Source organism: Planococcus citri, chromosome 3 (genome assembly GCF_950023065.1).
Source record: "Planococcus citri chromosome 3, ihPlaCitr1.1, whole genome shotgun sequence".
Taxonomy (NCBI): domain Eukaryota; kingdom Metazoa; phylum Arthropoda; class Insecta; order Hemiptera; family Pseudococcidae; genus Planococcus; species Planococcus citri.
Window position 1 is genome coordinate 8,893,426 of NC_088679.1, and position 22,018 is coordinate 8,915,443.

At 35.5% G+C, this 22,018-nt stretch overlaps 2 protein-coding genes across 3 annotated transcripts in view; both read left to right on the top strand.

The window, feature by feature from the left end:
- The window catches only part of LOC135840158 (neuroligin-4, X-linked-like), a 642,239-nt gene that overhangs the window by 269,550 nt on the left and 350,671 nt on the right, over positions 1-22,018 (top strand). The gene's annotated exons all lie outside the window — the stretch shown is intronic.
- LOC135839077 (uncharacterized) lies at positions 15,455-20,489 on the top strand. Its single transcript, XM_065354944.1, has 12 exons — positions 15,455-15,684; positions 15,798-15,941; positions 16,072-16,133; positions 16,413-16,554; positions 16,752-16,922; positions 17,043-17,193; positions 18,174-18,238; positions 18,621-18,764; positions 18,879-18,940; positions 19,262-19,403; positions 19,655-19,825; positions 19,917-20,489. Exons 2-12 carry the CDS (start codon positions 15,801-15,803, stop codon positions 20,064-20,066), a joined length of 1,401 nt encoding a protein of 466 aa, XP_065211016.1. The 5' UTR covers positions 15,455-15,684; positions 15,798-15,800; the 3' UTR covers positions 20,067-20,489.

The following is a 22,018-nucleotide window of genomic DNA, read 5'->3' on the forward strand; positions in this document are numbered from 1 at the left end:
CAATTACTTTGAAAACCAAAAAAGTCATGTGTTCGAATACGCGATAATCCTACCCGCAACCTGTACTAGGACACGAGTTGATTACTTTCTCTCCCCCCCCCCCAAATTCGAGTACTGTATTTACTCGACTGACTTTGCTTGCAAAACAGATCAATAAATAGGACACTCAATTCGTTCGTGAAATCGTGAACGATTCAGTAAAAAAGTTGATTAAATGAATCATTTCGTTCGCGAACGAGTCACTTATATGAATCAATTCGTTCACGAATGATTCAACCAAAATTATTTAATTTGTTCCCCATGCAGAAAAATAGTACTACTAAAGTAATACTAAAAGCAGTACTACTTTCAGTAGTACTAAATTGAGCAATTCAGTTTTACTGGCAGTACTACTGAGAAGTATTATTGTAGTACTACTACTACTGAGAAAGTATTACTGCAGTACTACTAGGACATATTACTGTAGTACTACTCAAAAGAACTGTACCTAGTACTACATTTTAACATTTTTAAATTAATTTTTAAAAATATTGAGTACATTTGGCACAATTTATGTTATCAGTAATCGTTTTACTTTTTATCTATCGAATCATTGATTCATATACCATCCAATTCCATTAACGAAAATTTCCTACCTAACCTGAGATTCGAACCTGCGACCCTACGTTCCTAACTGCCTAACCTTAACCACTAGACTATGGGGACTTCAATGGATATAGTACATTTTGAACAATATAAGCATATTATCCTTGTTATTCTGAAATATTTCCTTTTTTTAAAAAAATTGCAGTACATTATTAGTAAGGCAATTGTTTTAATGATATCGTATATTTTTTTGCTGCACCAAATACCGCAGATAGCAATTTTCTTTACGTTTTGTCAGTTTCATGCAATTTTGAGACAAATGATGACACTTTATAGCGCATTTTTTCGCATATTTTTGGAATAAATAAATGCAAATGCTTATTTTAGTTTAAAAAAACGTTGATTTTGAAGTTTTTTCAGGTCGTTACAGCTTTTTTGTGGGAGAAAAACAGCAAAAATCAGTTTGAAAAATGGGAAAAAACAAAAATTTTGAAATTGTCAATACAAAAAACTGAATGTTTATTTTTTTTTTATAGCCTATATGAAAATTAAAAACGATCGATGCATTTGTGTTTTAAAAAAAATTAATGTTTGATGTTTTTTAGGTTTTCTGATAGCTCATTGAAAATACATAGGTACCTACATTTTGATACCTACCCATGATTGAGCAGTTTTATAGCACTTATTTCTGCAGTCTTTGGTTTCTTAGCACAATAATATTAATGTAATGCGTTTTTTTTTTTTTTTTTTTTTTTTTTTAGATTGTATAATCACTTATTATGAGCGTTTTTTTTGCTGTTTTTCGAGCATATAGAAATAATTGCCGTATTTATTAGCTACTTAATTTTTTAAATTTCAGAAAAAACGTGTGTTGGGCAGGTATAATTGAAGTTCAAACTCACATACCTATTTTTAACAAATAAGTTTGAGCTTGAACATAGACCATAAAATGAGAAATTTGTCTAAAGTAGTATTTAGAATGGTACTATAGTACTACTTGATACCACAATACCGAAGTAGTACTGAATAGTCTTACCTAAAGTAGTACTGGAATAGTACTATCGCATTACTTGGTATCCCAATACTGAAGTACAGGGTGACCAGAATATAGCTCCCATATTTCTTTTTGCTACTGTATCAGTGGTAACACTGCTACAGTGTCGACTGCGCGCGCAATCGATAGTGTAGGACGGGCAAATTTGTTTTGATACGATTCCAGACACGATGGATCACTTTATTGACAAAGCACAAGCATTTTTCTTAGAAGTGTAAGTTTTATGAAAGTCAGCTTGCATCCGGGAAAATCGCGAAATGCATCAGTTTATCGCTCCTGGAGGCGAACAAAGCATACCCTACAAAAAATTACACCTGACCAAAATTGTAGAGAATTAAATTTCGAATCGATAGAATGTCATTAATTTGTTTTAGGATGCTTAGTTTTTGATTTTTTTAAACAAAAAACTAAAATTTTCTTAAATGAACTTCGAAAAATTTGCATAAGAATCGATCTGGAGGCGAAACAAAGCATCCTAGAGAAAAACTGATGGCATTATGTCGATTCGAAATTTAATTCTCTACAATTTTCCTTGACCTCATTTTTCCGTAGAGTGCTTTGTTCCGCCTCCAGACCGACTTTTATGAAACAAAGTTTGCAAATTTTTCAAAAGTTTTCAAAAGTTCATTTCAAAAACTTTCAATTTTTGGTAAAAAAAAAATGAAAAACCAATCCAGAAAAAATGTTGGTCAGGTGTAATTTTTTTGTAGGACTTCGTTTCACCTCCAGGAGCGGTAAACTGACGCATTCGCGATTTTCCAGGATGCAAGCTGATTTTTGCCCACCTCTATTATCGTGAAAATACAGTCTTCTACGCAAATGCTCGTTCTTTATCAATAGAGCGATCCGTGGTGTCTGGAATCGTATCAAAACAAATTTGCCGGACCTACACTATCGATTGCGCGCGCAGTCGACACTGTAGCAGTGTTACCACTGATACAGTAGCAAAAAGAAATATGGGAGCTATATTCTGGTCACCCTGTACTACTGAATAGTTATACAGAAGTAGTACTGAAGTAATACTAAGTACTACTTAGTTCTACAGTACTGAATTAGTACTCAATAGTTTAACAGAAATAGTACTGAAATAGTACTATAGTACTACTCATCTATGATTTTCTTGCATGGGTCGCGAATGATTCACCAAAAATTATTCAATTAGTTCGTGCTGAACGATTCACTAAAAAAATTGATTAAATGAACCAATTCGTTCGCGAACAGTCACTTATGTTCGGTAAATGATTCATCAAAAATCAATCAATTCGTTTGCGATTTCGCGAACGAGTCACTTACCTATATGAATCAATTCGTTCACAAATGATTCAACTAAAATTATTTAATTTGTTCTCGAATGATTCACCAACAAATAGACAATTTGTTCGCGAATGATTCACCAAAAATTATTCAATTAGTTCGTGCTGAACGATTCACTAAAAAAATTGATTAAATGAATCAATTCGTTCGCGAACAGTCACTTATGTTCGGTGAATGATTCATCAAAAATCAATCAATTCGTTTGCGATTTCGGGAAAATAAAAAAAAATCAAACAGGGGTGGAGGATAATGCATTTTTTGGAGAAAATACTTCTGGTCGTGAATCGAGTAGAAATTCGGGCTGATGGGAGGAGGGGGATGGATTCGGAACGATGAATTCATTTCAGGTGTCAGATTCTCGTAATTTATAGTGCTTTCTTCTACCCGAAACGGTCCATTTTTATAGGCTCAAAAAAATCCAGAAAAAATCCGTTGAATTTCTCATTTTTCACGACGTTTTCCAATTAATTTCAGGTCGCTGAGCATGAATCTGGTGTTCAATTATAGCACAGTTTCGTAGTTTTTTTTGGGGGGGGGGGGGAGGAATAAAAATCCGAACCGCACCAAGAAATCAACGGTGTTCATCGATGAGCAACAGGTGGTGTTAATAAAATTGTCTAACCGGTTTGCCGTAAATACGACGAGTATTTTACCCAAAAATGAACTTTTCAACTATCGGTGGGAGGGGGGAGGGGCAGGGGGAAGGCATATCGGATGGGAATTTTCGCCAGGTTGGTTTCATGAGAACAGTGAATTCAGTTCCTGGCTCTTGAAATTACGGTCACTTACTAAGGTTGGAGAATATGTTCTTTCGATTTAGCTTGGTTTCGTTCAAAGTGAAGAGAACATTCATCAAAAGCTCCTCTAACCAGAAATGTACGTATAGGTACGACTGCGAGTAACCATTGCAAACTACACAGGACCACATGCACCATTTTCATTCGACACTTTTCTTCATCCATATTTTCATTATTCGGCAGCTCACCTATATTTTTATTATTCGAAGTCATGAAAGAGGAACTTTTTTTTCTATTAGAAAAAACGACGATACTGATACCGGGAAATAAGTTTGTTTTACCATATAGGTGGCTGATATTGGATAAACATGCGAAATTGTATTCGGCATATTATACGTATGGAAATTTTACTCGATATCGAATCATTCACCTGTATCGTATAACTTATCGCAACATGTGGTAATGTTAAAAGCTCTAGGTAAATATCGAATACGAATACGTATAGCTAGCTAGCCAGAGAAAATAGAAAAATTGGTTCTCGTGATGAATTATAATAACGTGAAACAGCTTAAAACCTCGATTCGCGTGATTTTAATGAAACGTTTTATTTTTCTTCATTTTATACCTCTCGTCCTCCTTTTCCCTTCTGTTTCGAATGAGTGCTTTAATTCGGGTATACCGATATTTGCAGGTGTATTAGGTACGTACCTACCTACTACGTACACAATAACCTGGTGTTATTTTAATTTCATTTTTTTCGCTTTAGCCTGCTACGTACCTACCTACCTAAATTTCCAAGTACGAAGTGCCCATAAAATAATATTACTTCGAGGTAATTGAGGTGTTTTACGCGGTGAGTTGCACACCTAATTGACGTCCGTCGTCGTTTAGGTACCTTACTCCAATCACCCTGTGAATACGCGAGGGCGTTGATTGCGATAATGCTCCTAAAATTTGGCCTATTATACCCCTTATTGAGTACCTACTCATTTTTACGTCCTATAGACTGTCATGATTTTTTTTTCAAACAATAGTTTGTTTTCCTCGAGTATGCTGTATTATCCTGTTGCTTTTTTTTTTTTTTTTAATATAATATCTAGGTACGTCTACGTACATAGGTATAATATAAGCTATATTTACTTTTGAAATACGTAAACTAATCCTTGTCAATACTCTCTAAGTACAATGCACTTGGTAAGAATTTAAACCAAAAAAAAAATATTAATACTAAAAAATTACGAACTGATCAACTCGTCGACAAAAAAATTGTTACCTAGACGGAAGAATTTTTGCAGTGAAATTTAGGACTAACTCAACCAGTCCAAAGGGAACAATTTGAAATTAGAATGTCGTCACATTAGATAATTGATAATAGAAAGGTTCAGTCTACTTAGCTGACCTGACTAATATCTCTAACAAGACCTTTGAAAACCCCTGATTTTAAATTTATCAGTACTTATTTTTAAAAAATTCAAAATGAATAACTATTAAATAATTTTTTTTTATTATGTTTCAGGTAGGAACACTATAATATCATTCAATTACGAGTAGTTATTGATATACTGCAATTATTGCACTGTACGGTGCGATAATATTCAAGATTGATCTTTCGAAATGTAAGTAATCTTAACGATAAAACACTACTTTTTAATTCAGTGCTCGATAATGAGTTTCTTCAACGCGAATTTTAAAAATTGATAAATTATCGCGGTGAAAACGGTGGAAAAATCCACAAAAACTGACCATTACAAAGTCGAAGATTACAACAGATCTCATTTGATTAGTAGTACATATACTACATACATAGATACCCACCTCAGAGTTTTGATGATGAATACAAAATATAAAAGCTAGCTGCACTTAAAAGATTGAAACAAATATTAGTAGGTAGAGATACAGTGGAAACATGTTATTATTCCATTTTCAATGAACTAATTTTTAAAATGGTGTCTCAAACACCCTGAAAAATACAAAGACTTGATTGATCAAAATTTTGAAAAAATTAAAAATGGCGTACACGTGGTTGTCTGTCCGTCTATCGACCCCCTTAAGGTCATTGACCCGTGGACACTGTATCCCAAGGTCGTCTGCCTGCCTGTCCGTCCGACTGTTAGTCTGTCTGGCTTCATGAGGTAATTGACCTACCTGTCCAGTCTCTCATGGTTCTCTCCTCGCATGTCCGACCTAATAAGGTCATTGACCCGTTTGTCAGGGATCCCAAGGTCGTCTGTTTGTTTGTCTAGTCTCTCAAGGCCATTGATCCATGTGTTTGGCTTCTCAGGGTGGTCAGAAGGTCATTGATCTGTCTGTGTGGCTTTTCAAGGTCACCTGTATTTCTATTTGGGCTCTTGAGATCATTAAATAAGCCGTTCGTATGTCTTCTCAAGGTCGTTTATCTGCCTCCTGTTTAGCCTATCAAGGCCATTGACCCGTCTGTCTGGTCTCTTAAGGTCATCTTTCTTCCTGCCTGGCCTCTAAAGGTTATTGACTCATCTGTCTGGCTTCTCAATGCTGTCTGTCTCATTGTTTGGCTTCTGAATGTCATTGACTCGTCTGTATGGCCTCTCAAGGACGTCTGCCCACTTACCTGACTGCTCAAGGTCATTGACCTGTCTGTCTGTTAGTCTGGCCTCTTAAAGTCATTGACACATGTGGCTGGACTCTCAAGGTCACTAACCTAGGTTCCTATATCCTCCCAAAAATGTCTTTAAGCCTGTTAGCTGATTTTACAGCATAGGTAGGGCTACTGTTTCAGCAGCACTACCTCAAGATTTTTTTTAAAAAAAAGAGTGAGGGGAAAATAGAAATGCTCCAATATCTGGACTGAGTGCTCTAAACAGCTTCATAGATGCTTTGTAATTTTTGCCCCGATTGGCACATTCCTGGTGATATCTGACTAAGCTCATTATTATGCAGTCAGAAATTGCCGTTTTGACAGTCGCCAGATTCGCAGTCTGACTACAATCAACCAATCACAAATAAGTATTTTTTTGATATTCCAAGATGGCGCTGACTTATCAGAAGACTTGAGTGGAGATCTGAGTGTGAATCTGACTGGTCAGGTCCACACTCAGAGCCACAGTCAGATATTGCCGTTTTGGCAGTCAGAAAATAGGCCTACATTCTGACTGTTATCCAGTCAGATCCACAGTCATTATTAGGACAGAAAAACATATTCTTTGACATATTTTTTTCTGTGCTATTAGGTAGAGAATATCAAACACATCTTTGCAAATCAAGACATTTCCAGTCAACTGAGCCAATGTTATTTTGCATATTTTAGCATATTTCGACTAAAAATGCACGTTTTAGCATCAATGGCTTGGTATAAAAACCTTGTAAGTCCAGATTTCTTTGAAAATGCTTTTTTTGTGGTTTTTTTAGTAAAAAACAACGAGGAATCCGAATTTAAAAACCTCAAAAGTCTAAAACGCATCCTAGCGCTCTAATCAATGGAAACCCTAAGTACATGAATTTCATCAATTGTAAATTTGAAAACCTCGTAAGTCCTTGTTAAAAATCACGTAAGTCGTACGTAAGTATGATGAAAATCTCATATGTCATCACTAAAAACCTTGTATGTCCTTCCAAATTGCTTTAATCAACTAATTATATTTCATCAACCTATAAAATATCATCAGGCCTACCATTAAGACCTCTAAAATACATATAATAATGCAATCTAAAACTGCAAAAATAGCGAAATACGAGTATGAATGTTAACGTTTTTTTGTTCTCCTGAAAAATTTAGGATTTTGGACTTACGTGGTATTTATACAAAGTCATCGATATTTTCACCTGTTTTAGCGCATGTTTCAGCATATTTAGTCAATTTTCAGTTTTTACCTAATTTCAGGGAATATTTTTAAAAATCTTCAAAATTTGCTCTTTTGTAACTTTTTGAACCCAAATTTTTATTTTTTCTCATAAAACTTTGAATTTTATTATCTATCCTTTCCTTGCAAATAGGTATCTCCTTGAATTTTCACTTAATCAAACTATTGAGGTTACCATTGAATTCACTTTGTTTTTCCCTGTTAAATGATACCCATATTGTGTAGCAGAGCTGAAAACTGTATGATCGCTGACAGTGGGTAACTACTGTCCCGTATCGTAAATTCTCGCTACTTGCTAGTAGCGGGTAGCGAGTTGAAAAAATGTCGCACCGGTTCACATTATAACATGTAGCGAGTTGAATGCGCGCCTGTGTACCGCGACCAGCGTGACATTATAAACCACGCCCAATTGTCAGGTGGTAGATGATTACAAGTCAGTGGGGGGAGCGGCATTGTGTGACAAGTGTTGCGATGTGTGTTATGACTCACGCTGTACAAGTGCTGATAAAACCGTGTCGTTCTCGCTATACGATACTATCTGGTATCCAACTTAACTCGTTACCTGCCGTAGCGGGTTCAGCCAGTATTTTACCCCGATACCGGTTAGCAAGTAGCAGGTAACCGTTTTCAGCTCTATTGTGTAGGAAATTACGGGAATATTTTTGCATATTCAAACTTTTTAGGAAATGTTTTTGCATATTTTGATGTCTGAATTTTATGTCTATGACACTAAAGTAATATTACCTATTTTTTTAATTTTTAAGACCAAAACAAATGACTAAAATGTAATAAAATACGATGCGCACTTCGAAATAAAACGATGTATTTAAACATATTTGCACAATACAAAATATGTACGGAAAATTAAAACTGTAGAAAATCGCCATAATACGAACGTTAGCGTGATCGGAACATTAGTTAAAATATTCAAAAATCGGAATCACGAGTATAAAAATATTACAAAGTCATCTTTGATGTTTGTTGACTTCTCAAATACAATGTAGGTATCTCGATATTCGACGAATTACCTGTATTTACGATGAAATAAACAAATACAAATAATGACGCTATTTTACATTACTTTTAACAAAATGTAATGAGTTCTTTGAGGTAGTAAGAACCCTACAAAAAAATGAATGAAAAAACCATGTAGATAGGAACTGTAGTTATTTTCACAGCGCATGTTGAGCTTTGATAGGTACTAACGATTACTCATTAGTGTTTCGTTACTCTTAAGTAGGTAGACAAGTAAATACATGTACACGTCAGTCATTATTACGAAACATGTATATACAGTTGTATAATTTGAGTTATAGCCTAAGAAAATTAGCCAAAAAAAGGGGGTCATAGGGAAACGCTGCCGTACAAGCTGAATTTCGGTATACTAGCCCATTTTTGTGCCCAGAACACGAATCCGTGGAGTCCTCACCTGTCCCTAGCGAGCTTCTCCCCCAATTGTGGATTTTAGCCCCCCAAATGAGGTTTTTCGCCCCTATGTCCTCAAATTAAGGTCCTAGCCCAAAAACGGGGTCTATAAAAGTTGTTCTAAATCAAATTTCCTGTCAGATGAGCTATGAACCAACTTCGTGCCCCTAAGGGGGGTGGACCTGTAGTCAATAATAAGAAAATTAGCATTGAAGGGGGGAACACGCGGGGGCAAGCTGAATTTTGGTATACTGGCCTTTTTTTGTACCCTGAACACGAATCCGTGGAGTCCTCACCTCTTACAAGTGAGCTTTCCCCCAATTGTGGATTTTAGCCCCCCAAATGAGGATTTTTAGATGTTTTCCCTCCCTACCGCGACAAATTGCGGTCCTAGCCCAAAAACGAGGTATAGAAGTTGTTCTACGTCAAATTTCCGATCAGATGACCTACGAACCAACTTCGTCCCCCCAAGGGGGGTGGAGCTAGACTCAATCAAATTTTTAAATATGAGTCATAATTAGCAAGAAATATGTTCTTTACATCAGTTTTGACCTCACAAAAGCGTAGGAAAATAAATTATGACCACAAATTATTCGAGTGGGGTTGCCCTGAACACCCCCTACCCATTATTTCACACCTATCATAACTCATATTCAAAAACCCCCTACATTTGATTGGGTCTAGCTCCACCCCCCTTGGGGGGACGAAGTTGGTTCGTAGGTCATCTGATCGGAAATTTGACGTAGAACAACTTCTATACCTCGTTTTTGGGCTAGGACCGCAATTTGTCGCGGTAGGGAGGGAAAACATCTAAAAATCCTCATTTGGGGGGCTAAAATCCACAATTGGGGGAAAGCTCACTTGTAAGAGGTGAGGACTCCACGGATTCGTGTTCAGGGTACAAAAAAAGGCCAGTATACCAAAATTCAGCTTGCCCCCGCGTGTTCCCCCCTTCAATGCTAATTTTCTTATTATTGACTACAGGTCCACCCCCCTTAGGGGCACGAAGTTGGTTCATAGCTCATCTGACAGGAAATTTGATTTAGAACAACTTTTATAGACCCCGTTTTTGGGCTAGGACCTTAATTTGAGGACATAGGGGCGAAAAACCTCATTTGGGGGGCTAAAATCCACAATTGGGGGAGAAGCTCGCTAGGGACAGGTGGGGACTCCACGGATTCGTGTTCTGGGCACAAAAATGGGCTAGTATACCGAAATTCAGCTTGTACGGCAGCGTTTCCCTATTCAATGCTAATTTTCTTAGGCTATTAAGAAAGATCTACGATAGTATAGTTATGTTATACTTAGGTACCTCTACCTACATATGTGTGTGCTCAAGGAATAATAATACACATAAGTAATATACCTTACATTTATAATTTACTAGCGTGCAAATCAACGTGCATACCCATCACACACATCAGTATACCTACAATACTCGTACAAGTGTAAGAAAAAAAAAACAAGCCCTCGAACAGACATACAGATAGAGCATAAAGAGACTAGATCATTTGCAGCAGTTCTTTTCCGTAATGATTGTTACCAATTTATACATATAACACAGTATGCAAAGTTTCATAAAATATACGAATTGGTATAAGTACAATAAACAAAACGAAACAAAGACCCTGCGAACGAGCAGGACTGCCTTATCAAATATTTCAAGATTGTCGTCGAAAGTTGTTTAAAACTTTTTGTAGTCGCGTATACGAGTATATCGTTATTTTGAAAATATCTGAGAGCGCGAGCATTTTATTTGGAAGAAATTGATGAAGGATGGAGCACAGTGGATGAAAGCTCGTTTAAAAATTGCGTATACCCTTTTTAATGAAATTGCCACGCGCGTTTGTTGGACTTGGTGTTCGTAAATTTGTATCATCCACACGCCATCGACATGGTAGATATGATATTCATAATGTGATACTTGAAAATCAAATATAAGAGTGTATGTACACACTTACAATACCTAAAACGACACCAAAGTTGAAAACATCTCGTTAAACTCCAGAAAAACCCTTCGAACACAATTTCATCGCAATTAACGAGTTCTTCATGCCTCTTTCTCTCGAAATACTTATTGGTAACCGAAAATTCCATTCCAAGATAGGACATTTGGTAAACAATTTTTTATTTGCTGATGAGGAAACTTTCAAACTTTTATAGTGTCCAACATTCATTTTTGGTCTACCCAGCAACGTAACTTCAATTCACTGCACCGAAGAAAATTGAAAAATTGTTAGAGACTCTAGAATGGCTCAAACACTAGGAGTTGAATAGCAGGAATTATTCAAATTGGTTCACTTTACCCAAAAATTCGCATTTCAAGAAAAAAATCAAAAATTTTCCTTGAAACAACTTTTTAGAATTTTTTGAATTTTCAAATATTTTAAAATAGGTAAGCACCTACTTACCGAAAAATTAACTTTAGAACCTAGAGATTTGATTATAGGAGGTTTAAAACATGCTTTTTCAATCTAGCTTGGTTTCGTTTAAATCAGAGTGTGTCCTTTCAAAAGATCCCCTGGTCAGACTACAAAAATACTTCTCCAGTTCTCTAAACAGTTATAGAACTTTCAATACAGCCTTCTACGTAAATAAGCGATTATTCAATTTGAACATCGTCGCGACTCAGCCTAGCGTATGTTTCGAATTTCGAGACGAATTGCCGCCGATTTCAGGGTACAGGGTGGCCAACAGGGTGGGGGGAGGACGCGACTATGTACTTGCATTAAACAAGAATGCAAATGACATAATCCGCGTAAAATGAATTATTCATTAAACGACCCAATCGCGTTCAACATGTCGTCTCCCCGGTGCAAAGCGTGTATAATTTGGTCGGCGTGCTTTGGCTCGTCTGCTCCTTCTTGCTCCATCGCGACTATTTGCTCTTCCAACTATCGAGTGTTTTATTTCTCTTTTTTCCGATCCGAATAAGACAATTTTTCGCATAGGAATGAGGATGGACGAGAGTGCGGCAAAAGGCCTATATATCCTTTCGCCGAACGTCCGAAAGCATAATATAATCGCTCATATTCGCAGAAAATCGCTTTATAACACGTGCCTTAAATACCGAATGAATGAAGGCGTGTTAGAACGCGCCTCGTTAAGTAAGTAGGTATTTTTGCCGACGAAAAATTTTCTCCCCGGCACGATGAAAAAGCAGCTAACCTAAACAATAGGCGCCAATAATGACGAGAAAGAAAAAAGCGGCACGAAAAATCCACTAACTCGCCATCAACTTTCAAAATTAATACAGCCACGTATACTCACTCTCTGTATACCCAGGTAGACCTTTATAGCAGTAGCTTTCTCTACATCAACGTAGTGGTATAAAGCGTGGGTTCATTTAAAAATAGCTAAGCTCGTACAGGTAGGTAGGAAAGTATTGGAAATACTTCGCGTTATCATCCGGTACTCCGTCGTCGTCGTCGTCCTCGTCCTCGTCCTGTTTTAAAACTTTATAAAATAGGAGAACCTTTTTTGCAAAAACTTTCATACGCGTATACCCTATACCAGATACAGTGTGTTTTTATAGAATTGATTTTAAAAAGTACATAGAGGATAAAAAAAAACTATTACGACGCGTACGAGTACATACTTAACTTATCGAAACCTCGACGACAATTTCAATTTACCCTCGCGTCCATCGTCCGAGCACGTAAGATGTACATTTTTCTAGCACTCTTTTCCGAACGTCCAACGTGCTCGCAATCTCATCAGCGAGAAAGAAACAGAACGAGATGCGAAGAAAAATTAACCAACTGTTTGAAAATTTGGATCAAAAAAGCCATTTCCAATTATTTTCTACGCGCAAGTAACCAAACACATTATGCCTATCTCTGGATTATTTCAACTTTTCCAATTTGTTCGAAGCTGCTAAGCCTTTCGTCCTGGCTCCTTCTCGGTCTCTATCTGCTCTTATACTATACGTAGCTTTTTCGTTCGTGTATATACTTACTCTCGCTTTTATCTCATATTATGATGTTGGAAAGAGGGGGAAAAATGAAAAAATAGGTCGATTTTTTAGTTCTGTTCTGATACATTAAGTATGTAAAAGAGTCATCTGTCGTTAAATGATTTTAATTATATTTTAATGATGAGATTTTCAGTACTGATTAAAAATAAAGACGGGAAATTGTGATTATTAATTCTATGTGTTCGTCGAAGTTTTATTGATCGAGAAAAAAAAACTTAAGACAGCACGAAAAATACTCGTAGCAAGAGAGGGAGAAGGAGTTGAATTTTTTCATGTCATCGGCGATGCGTTTTATCAATTTGATAGGCATACATACCTACACAAAATGTTGCCAGATTTTCATGAAGCTAAGATCCAAAATGGAGGTGAAAGGTCTCTTTTCAGAAAGCTACTTTGTATTTTTAAATTTTTTATGGAAATGTCTCCCTAGAAAACTTATCTTTAAAACTCTTCAAAAAAAGAATTGCCAGATTGCAGTTTAGTTAAACATTTATTCCTATCGATTTCGATTGAAAAAGGCACCGGGACAACTTCTTTCTTAAAGGGGGAGTCCTAAGGTAAGGAACATTTGTAGCCATTTTCCTCAAAAAGAAAGTGGCCCTATACTTACAAAATGACGGCCATTTGGCATTTTGATTGACAGGTTAGCAGAAATCGCAGATTTTGCTTTCTAACATAGGATTTGTATGAAATTTTTTAACCCGTACAAAGGTAAATCTAAAGAGCAGGCAAAATATTCATCACCTGTCAAAATTTCAAATGCTAAAGTGACTTTTTCGATTTTTGGTGAATTTTCAAAAATCAAATTTTGACCAAAGTGTGGGGAAAAAAATCAAAATTTTACCAAATTAACCTAGAAAGCTGAAATTTGGTATATACCCTATTTTTGACCTGCCAAATCGATTTAAAACTGTTTTAAACCATTTTGAGCAGTTCTGGAGCCTCCAGCAGATTTTTAAAACTCGAAATTCCCACAACATTTCATGAAATGGAATTGGAAAGCAGAAATTCATTCTGCAAACTAATTAATTTCAATTCATTACTAAGTCGACTGAAAGTAAATTTGAAGTCGTTTTGGAGTCTCCACTCTCCAGCAATTTTTTGAAAATTACTGGAGCCTTCAGTAGATTTTTGAAACTTGAAATTTCCCCAAAATTTGATAAATACAGATGGAAAGCTAAAATTAACTCTGCACTCCAATTTTAACACCCTCTGAAGACGACTTCAGGTGGGTTCAAGTCATTCTGGAGCCTCCAGTGACTTTTTGACAGGTTTCATGGCGCTTTAGGAAAATTGATAATTCCAAAAAGTAGCTGGAAGCTTCAAAACCACTTGAAACCACTGTGCAGTCAACTTCATTGTATTGAAATTAGTTTGCAGAGTAATCAATTTCAACTTACTTACCCCATTTGATAAAATGTTGTAAAAATTTCAAGTTTCAAAAATCTGGTGGAGTGGAGGCTCCAGTAATTTTCAAAAAGTCGCTGCAGGCCCCAAAATAACCTGAACCCAGTTAGAATCGTCTTCAGAGGGTGTTAAAATTGAAATGCAGAGTTAATTTTAGCTTTCCATCTCCATTTGATGAGTTTCAAAAATCTACTGAAGCCTCCAGTAATTTTCAAAAAATCGCTGGATACTCCAAAACGACTTCAAATTTACCTGCAGTCAACTTCGTAGAGAATTTAAATTAGTTTGCAGAATGAATTTCGCTTTCCAACTCCATTTCATGAAATTTTGTGGAAATTTCGAGTTTTAAAAATCTTCTGGAGTCTCCAGAACTGCTAAAAACGGGTTGAAACAGTTTTCAATCTTATTGGCAGGTCAAAAATAGGGTATATACCAAATTTCAGCTTTCTAGGTTAATTTGGTAAAATTTTGATTTTTTCCCCACACTTTGGTCAAAATTTGATTTTTGAAAATTCACCAAAAATCGAAAAAGTCACTCTAGCACTATGGGAATGTTACAGATTTAAAACTTAATAAATTTATCAGAGTCGCAAGAGTCGCAAAAAGAGTCGCAAAAAGAGTCGCAAAAAGAGTCGCAAAAAGAGTCGCAAAAAGAGTCACAGCTAAAAGAGTCGGACTCCTCTCAGACTCCTTCATTTAAAGAGTCGCTTTTTAGAGTCGCTGACTCTTAAAATTCGAGAGTCGTCGCGGACTGCTAAAATCAAAGAATCGCCCCAGCTCTGATTGCAGCTCATCAAGTAAATTTTAATTTTCTCAAGGAAGACTTTCGCAGATTAGATGGTTTGAAAGTCTGGACTTATCAAAGTGCAAAGTGGACAGAACAATCACTAGCTTGAACCCTACAGAATGTAAGGGGAATCAAGATCCGCAACCACTTATACACTGTGTGACGTCAGAGCGGATTCTACATATGTATTTCAAAATGCTGTAGATGGCGTTCAATATTCATGCTATAGGTGCCTCCGTAATCAACAGGTTGTACTTACTCAAACCTCAAACTCATGCCATGCCGATTGCCTGAACTTGTCAGTTTTCACCTCTCTCTTCAGACCTTGAAGATTAAAAAATGTAAACATCATAGGTTGTGATAATTTTATCACCATCAAACATATGATTTGAATATCTAAAGCAAGCTCCTATTTTATATTATTATTCTTAAATTTCGTGCATTCAAAGTTGTATAAATCAATAAGTAGTTCGTTTCTCATTTACCAACATATCCAACTAGTTCACATCGTCACACAAAGGTACATACATACTTATACTTACCTAAGTGCTCGCAGTCTCGCAGTAAGTACCAAAATATAATATCTACTCTTTTGTCACCGTTTCAAACTTCATTTACCTACGCGTTCTCTTATGCATAACCACTCATAATTACACAATTTCTAATTATTTTTCAGAAAATGTCAGTGAAATTATACGGTACCTTGTTCAGTCCACCTGTTAGGTCTGTAATGCATACTCTGAGGGCATTATGTATTCCTTATGAATTCATCGAAGTAAATTTATTGAAAAGCGAAAACCGTTCAGAAGAATTTTTAAAGGTAAAGAGCTCGTGTGACTCGTCCTTATTATGAAGAGACATCGAAAACTACATAGCTACATAAAAACATTTACCGATGAAGCACTCGAGTTTAATTCAAGATTCTATTTTTTTATTTTCTGATGCATCAGCTGAATCCTCAACATACAGTGCCTACAATTCAAGAAGGAGATGGATTTATCCTTTGGGAAAGGCGAGTAAAAAGTGTAAAAATTTGTAGAAATGAGTTTACTTCAAATTTTTTAGAGATAGGTAAATTACTTAGTCGTCAAAATATTGAACGTAGACTACTAACTTATGATATAGGTGAGCAGCAAAAATAATCATTAGGTCGATTCAATATCTACCTACGTATTAAATGTTTTCTACGAAGAAATTAAAAATCACCAAGTGCAACATCTTTATTCGCTATTTAGTACTTACTAATCAATAATCAATTTCATCATTTTTTTTTTTTTTGTCTTCAAAATAGTCACGCTATAAATGGTTATTTGGTAGATAAATATGGAAAAGATGACGAGTTATACCCGAAGGATTTGAAAAATCGAGCCATCGTGAATCAAAGACTTCACTTCAATAATGGTATTCTACTCACTTGCTCTAGACGCACAATTGTAAGATTTCAAACATCATTTTCTAATTCCCTCTGGTTTTGGTTGACTAAAAATTGAAATAAAAAATTCTTAAATAGGTAGAACAAAGGCGGGCACTTTATTGCGATAGACTAGATAGGAATATTTACTCGTGTACTAGAATACCTCCCTGCGATTAAAAACAAATTACTAAAATTTTAAATTATACCTACTTATAGATGACAATTCTTCGAGAGAAAAACGTCACCGAATTGACTGAAGGAATGAAAATACAAGTCGACAGTTGTTACGATTTTGTGGAAACATTCCTAACTGAAAAGCAATACATTGCAGGAAAATATATTACAATAGCAGATTTCTCGATTCTTAGTGCCCTCAATACTCTAAACGTAAGTTTCAGCTCAGCCATTCCTTGAATGACTATCGGATTACCCTATTGATTCAGATCATTGGATGAATCTATGTACAGTAATTCGTTATCTAATTCAAAAAAATGACTGATTTTATAGATTATGGCGCCAAGAAATGACGAAAAGTACCCTTTGATTAAGGATTATGTGAAACGCAGTGAAACAGTAGCAGGTTTTAAAGAATTGGAGGATATAGGAAGGCAAAAAGTCGTAGAAATTTTAAAATCGACGAATTTCAAAATTAAATATAGTTAATAAATATGTATAACTAAAATTGATCAATCTACTGAATGAAATCAATTTTTTTGTGTTTCCAATTTATTCCTTAAAACGATGATGGCGTTTAATTTACATTGATTTTATTTCTCGTAAAGAAAAAATACTTAGTACTTGAATGAAATAATTTCATTTACTTATACTCAGATGGAAAACTAAAACTGAAAAGTGAAAACTGAAATTGAAAAAAGCAAAACTGACTTTTGGTCCTTTTATTTTCCCCTACTAATTTCCAAAACAGGTAAAACAAATTTGATGAGGAAAAAAGTCAAGCTAAAACTGAAACTGAACAGCAAATGCTACTGCCAAATTACAAGCCAGGTCAAGACACCTTCAAGTGAAAACATTTTTAAAAGAAATAGATTGCAAAAAAATCAAACACATTTTTTTTTAATTAAAAAAATTTAAGCCAATCATTTTTATCAACTTATTAACTTAATGTGTTAAAACATAATAAAATTCATATTTTTAGGCCTATATTTTTTTGGAAAAAAACTTACAAGCTCTGCTCTATCAAATTGTGATTTCTGTGGGTCCAAAAAGCTCGATAATTTAGCGCGGGAAAATAGTAATGCTACTGCCAAATTACAAGCCAGATCAAGACACCTTCAAGTGAAAACATTTTTAAAAGAAATAGATTGCAAAAAAATCAAACACATTTTTTTTTAATTAAAAAAATTTAAGCCAATCATTTTTATCAACTTATTAACTTAATGTGTTAAAACATAATAAAATTCATATTTTTAGGCCTATATTTTTTTGGAAAAAAACTTACAAGCTCTGCTCTATCAAATTGTGATTTCTGTGGGTCCAAAAAGCTCGATAATTTAGCGCGGGAAAATAGCATTCAAAAATAAAAACCCAGAGATCAACACCATTCAACCAGGGCAGCCCCACTTACGGCTCGAAATTCTCACACTCGGTGATATTTTTTTCTTATTTTACATTCTCTAGTGCGGTTCACTGTTTTCTACCTTTCCACCTGCCCCCTTTCCTCATCCGCTATGAAACGTAAACAAGTAGACAATTCTTATCACAATTTTATCACACAAATACTCGCATTTTGTACTTACATTCTTGAGCTTTCTGATCGAATTCACTTCTATAAATTACAGTATTGAATAATTTCATTCATCACAGTTCTGTTGATACGTACAATAATTCCTAATTTTATATTAATTTTCAAAGGCAGGAACCATAATTTAAACAAGTAAGTGACACTTCACTGTATTTTTGTAAAAATTAACCTAGGTAATAAGTTAATAGTACCTCATTTATTCATTCAATTTTAAAAGTACAGTACTACCTAATCTCTCTAAAATATAGTTCATCATTAGAGAGCTATCTTAATCATATTCCATCACTCACCACAGTCATTTTTTTTTTTTTTTTTTTTTTTAGAAAATGTCAGTGAAATTATACGGTGCTTTGTTTAGTCCACCGGTTAGAGCTGTAATGCATACCTTGAAAGCTTTATCCGTTCCCTATAAATTTATCGAAGTAGATGTACGGAAAGGCGGAACACGTTCAGAAGAATTTCTCAAGGTAAAACTTGAAAAATTAATATCAGTTCGAGGTTCTCGATGATTAAAAATAATAATCCGAGTATTCATCAAAGCAATAAAGTGACATGTACTTACCCAAATATTTCTGATACAGATCAATCCTCAACATACCGTGCCCACAATTCAAGATGAAGATGGATTTGCCATTTGGGAGAGGTCAGTACATATATCTAGAAGCATCGCTCTGAAATTTCAAAACGATATTCATTGGTTGAAATACTAAAATACTTTTACAGTTACATAGGTATCTAAATGCCTACAGAATGCACAACAGATTAAATTTCAATACTTTCATTCGCTCTGATTTTTTGAATAACGTCTCCCCCTCCCTCCCACTTTTAAGCTACATAGTGAAATTTTAATGCCAAACTGGAATCTAGCTGTAGCATCGTATAGAGACAATTGATCAAGCATCACGAAAGTGGAAAAAGACTTTGAACTATTACTCACAATTTGTATTTTTTTTTCTCCGAATAGTCACGCTATTAATGCTTATTTGGCGGATAAATACGGTAAAGATGATAAATTATATCCGAAAGATTTGAAAGCTCGAGCCATCGTCAATCAAAGGCTTCACTTCAATAATGGCGTTCTGCTCTCTACATTCAGGAACACATTCGTAAGATTTTAAAATACCTTTTACTAAAAATACGACCGATTTCCACTGTACTGTTTTTCTTCGATTGCGAAATTCGTACACAGGAAACCGATAGATACCTTATACCTATTTTAATGAAACTGAAAATTAAATAAGATAGGTAAACCACCTGTTTGATTGATTTTTCGAAATAAACACGTGTAGCCTGTCACGTCTTGTACATATTAGCAACCACTATAAAGTAATTTGTAATTAAATGTTTTTAATTTCAGTTAACAATAGTGCTAAATAAAAACATCACCCAACTCACCGACCAATTGAAAGCACCCATTGAAAATGGTTACAGTCTCGTAGAAGCGTTTTTAGCTGGAAAACAATATATTGCAGGGAACGATGTGACAATCGCAGATTTCTCTTTTCTTTCCAGCCTAAATACGTTGAACGTTAGTATAGGCTAATCTAGATTATTGTGTTTGAGTCATGGTCTGCTTTCAATTAGTTTTTTCTGGTTTTTATAAAAATGATAATTTTCAGATCATAAAACCGCAAAATGATGCAAAATATCCTTTGATTACGGATTACGTAAAACGTGGCGAAACAATTTTGCCAGAATTTAAAGAAGTGGAAAATCAAGGAGCGCAAAAAATCACCGAGATGTTGAAGTCCGCGAATTTTGAAGTTTAATTATATCTGATTAAGTATTTCGTTAAGTATTTGATACTTATTTAAGAACTGGTTTGAATACTTAGGTATTCGATGTTTTCAATTTTATTCGTCTAAAATAGGAGCAGCTTTTAAAAATAATAATATGGTTAGGTATGTTTTAAATATTTTTTTTAACTCGATGTGTTCGTATAGCCTACTTCATACCTAACAAGGGAGCTACCCAAGGTCTGACACGCGGATCGAAAAAATTTTTTCACAGGCGGATAGAGCATCAAAAAATATGTTATGAGCCAAAATTTTAGCTGCTGAAGTTGACAGGGGGAGAAACCACGGGGGTTTGAATATCGAAAAATCACAAAAATACGCAAAAATATGCTGCAAAAAGTATAAAAATTGAAATCATTCGGCACCCTGTTCGCTTCAGCAGCTAATTTTTTGGCCACGATCTACCATCGATATATGACGACTTATGGTGGACAAGTCGCCGCGATCTGCGTGTCAGACCTTGGGGGTTAATTTTCCCCCACCCCCTAATTTTGGATGAAACTTTCGAAAGAAAATCTGGGGCATATGATATATCAAATTGTATGTTTTTGGTGACGCTGAATACGAATATGACGTCAGATTTTTGATTGAACCTCATCCACGGCCCCCAGCACCTCCCCAAAGGGGGTAAAAGTTCGAAAAAATGTTTTTGTTTGTGCGACACATGAAATAGTATGTTTTCTGTGACGCTGAATACGAGTATAGCGTCAGATTTTTGATTGGACCCCATCCACGGCCCCCAGCACCTCCCCAAAGGAGATAAAGTACCTCTTAAACAAGTAAAAATATCATCCCTCGGGTATCACAAGCCAATCCAGGCGGCTTGTCCACCCTTGGACATCATATATCGACGACGATGGTTCACGGTAAAAAAAAAAATAGCTGCAAAGCAAATAGTTGTTTTGATTTTACATTTTTAAAATTCTTTTCAATAAGTGAAAAATTTATCCTCAAGGTGTTACACACGGATCGCAGCGACTTGTTCAATCAAAAATCTGACGCTATATTCGTATTCAGCGTCACAGAAAACATACTATTTCATGTGTCGCACAAACAAAACACTTTTTCGAACTTTTACCCCCTTTGGGGAGGTGCTGGGGGCCGTGGATGGGGTTCAATCAAAAATCTGACGTCATATTCGTATTCAGCGTCACCAAAAACATACAATTTGATATATCATATGCCCCAGATTTTCTTTCGAAAGTTTCATCCAAAATTAGGGGGTGGGGGAAAATTCACCCCCAAGGTCTGACACGCAGATCGCGGCGACTTGTCCACCATAAGTCGTCATATATCGATGGTAGATCGTGGCCAAAAAATTAGCTGCTGAAGCGAACAGGGTGCCGAATGATTTCAATTTTTATACTTTTTGCAGCATATTTTTGCGTATTTTTGTGATTTTTCGATATTCAAACCCCCGTGGTTTCTCCCCCTGTCAACTTCAGCAGCTAAAATTTTGGCTCATAACATATTTTTTGATGCTCTATCCGCCTGTGAAAAAATTTTTTCGATCTGCGTGTCAGACCTTGGGTAGCTCCCTTGTAAGTACGAGTAGGTACCTAATGATTGTTGACTGAATAAGTATAGAAATTATACTTTCGTTTTTTTTGGAATTTGATTTACGTTTTTTCTTTTAAATGAATGAATATTTGAATAAAATGATCTGCATTGAAGACCAACGAAAAAACATGAAAGGCTCCATTTATTTATTCACTCAAAAACTTTGATATACTTAGTTAATTCTAGCAGACCTTGGGATAAGGAAAAGATTGATAATATTCCCTATGATGGTTATTAAGTTAAGAATTATTCCCTATGAGGGAAATAATTGCTCAAGTCCTAGATAGCTCAGAAGGGGTAGTCTTCGTAAAATAACTATACACTTTCAAAGGTGGTTACTTAATAAATAAGACGCCCATTATGTA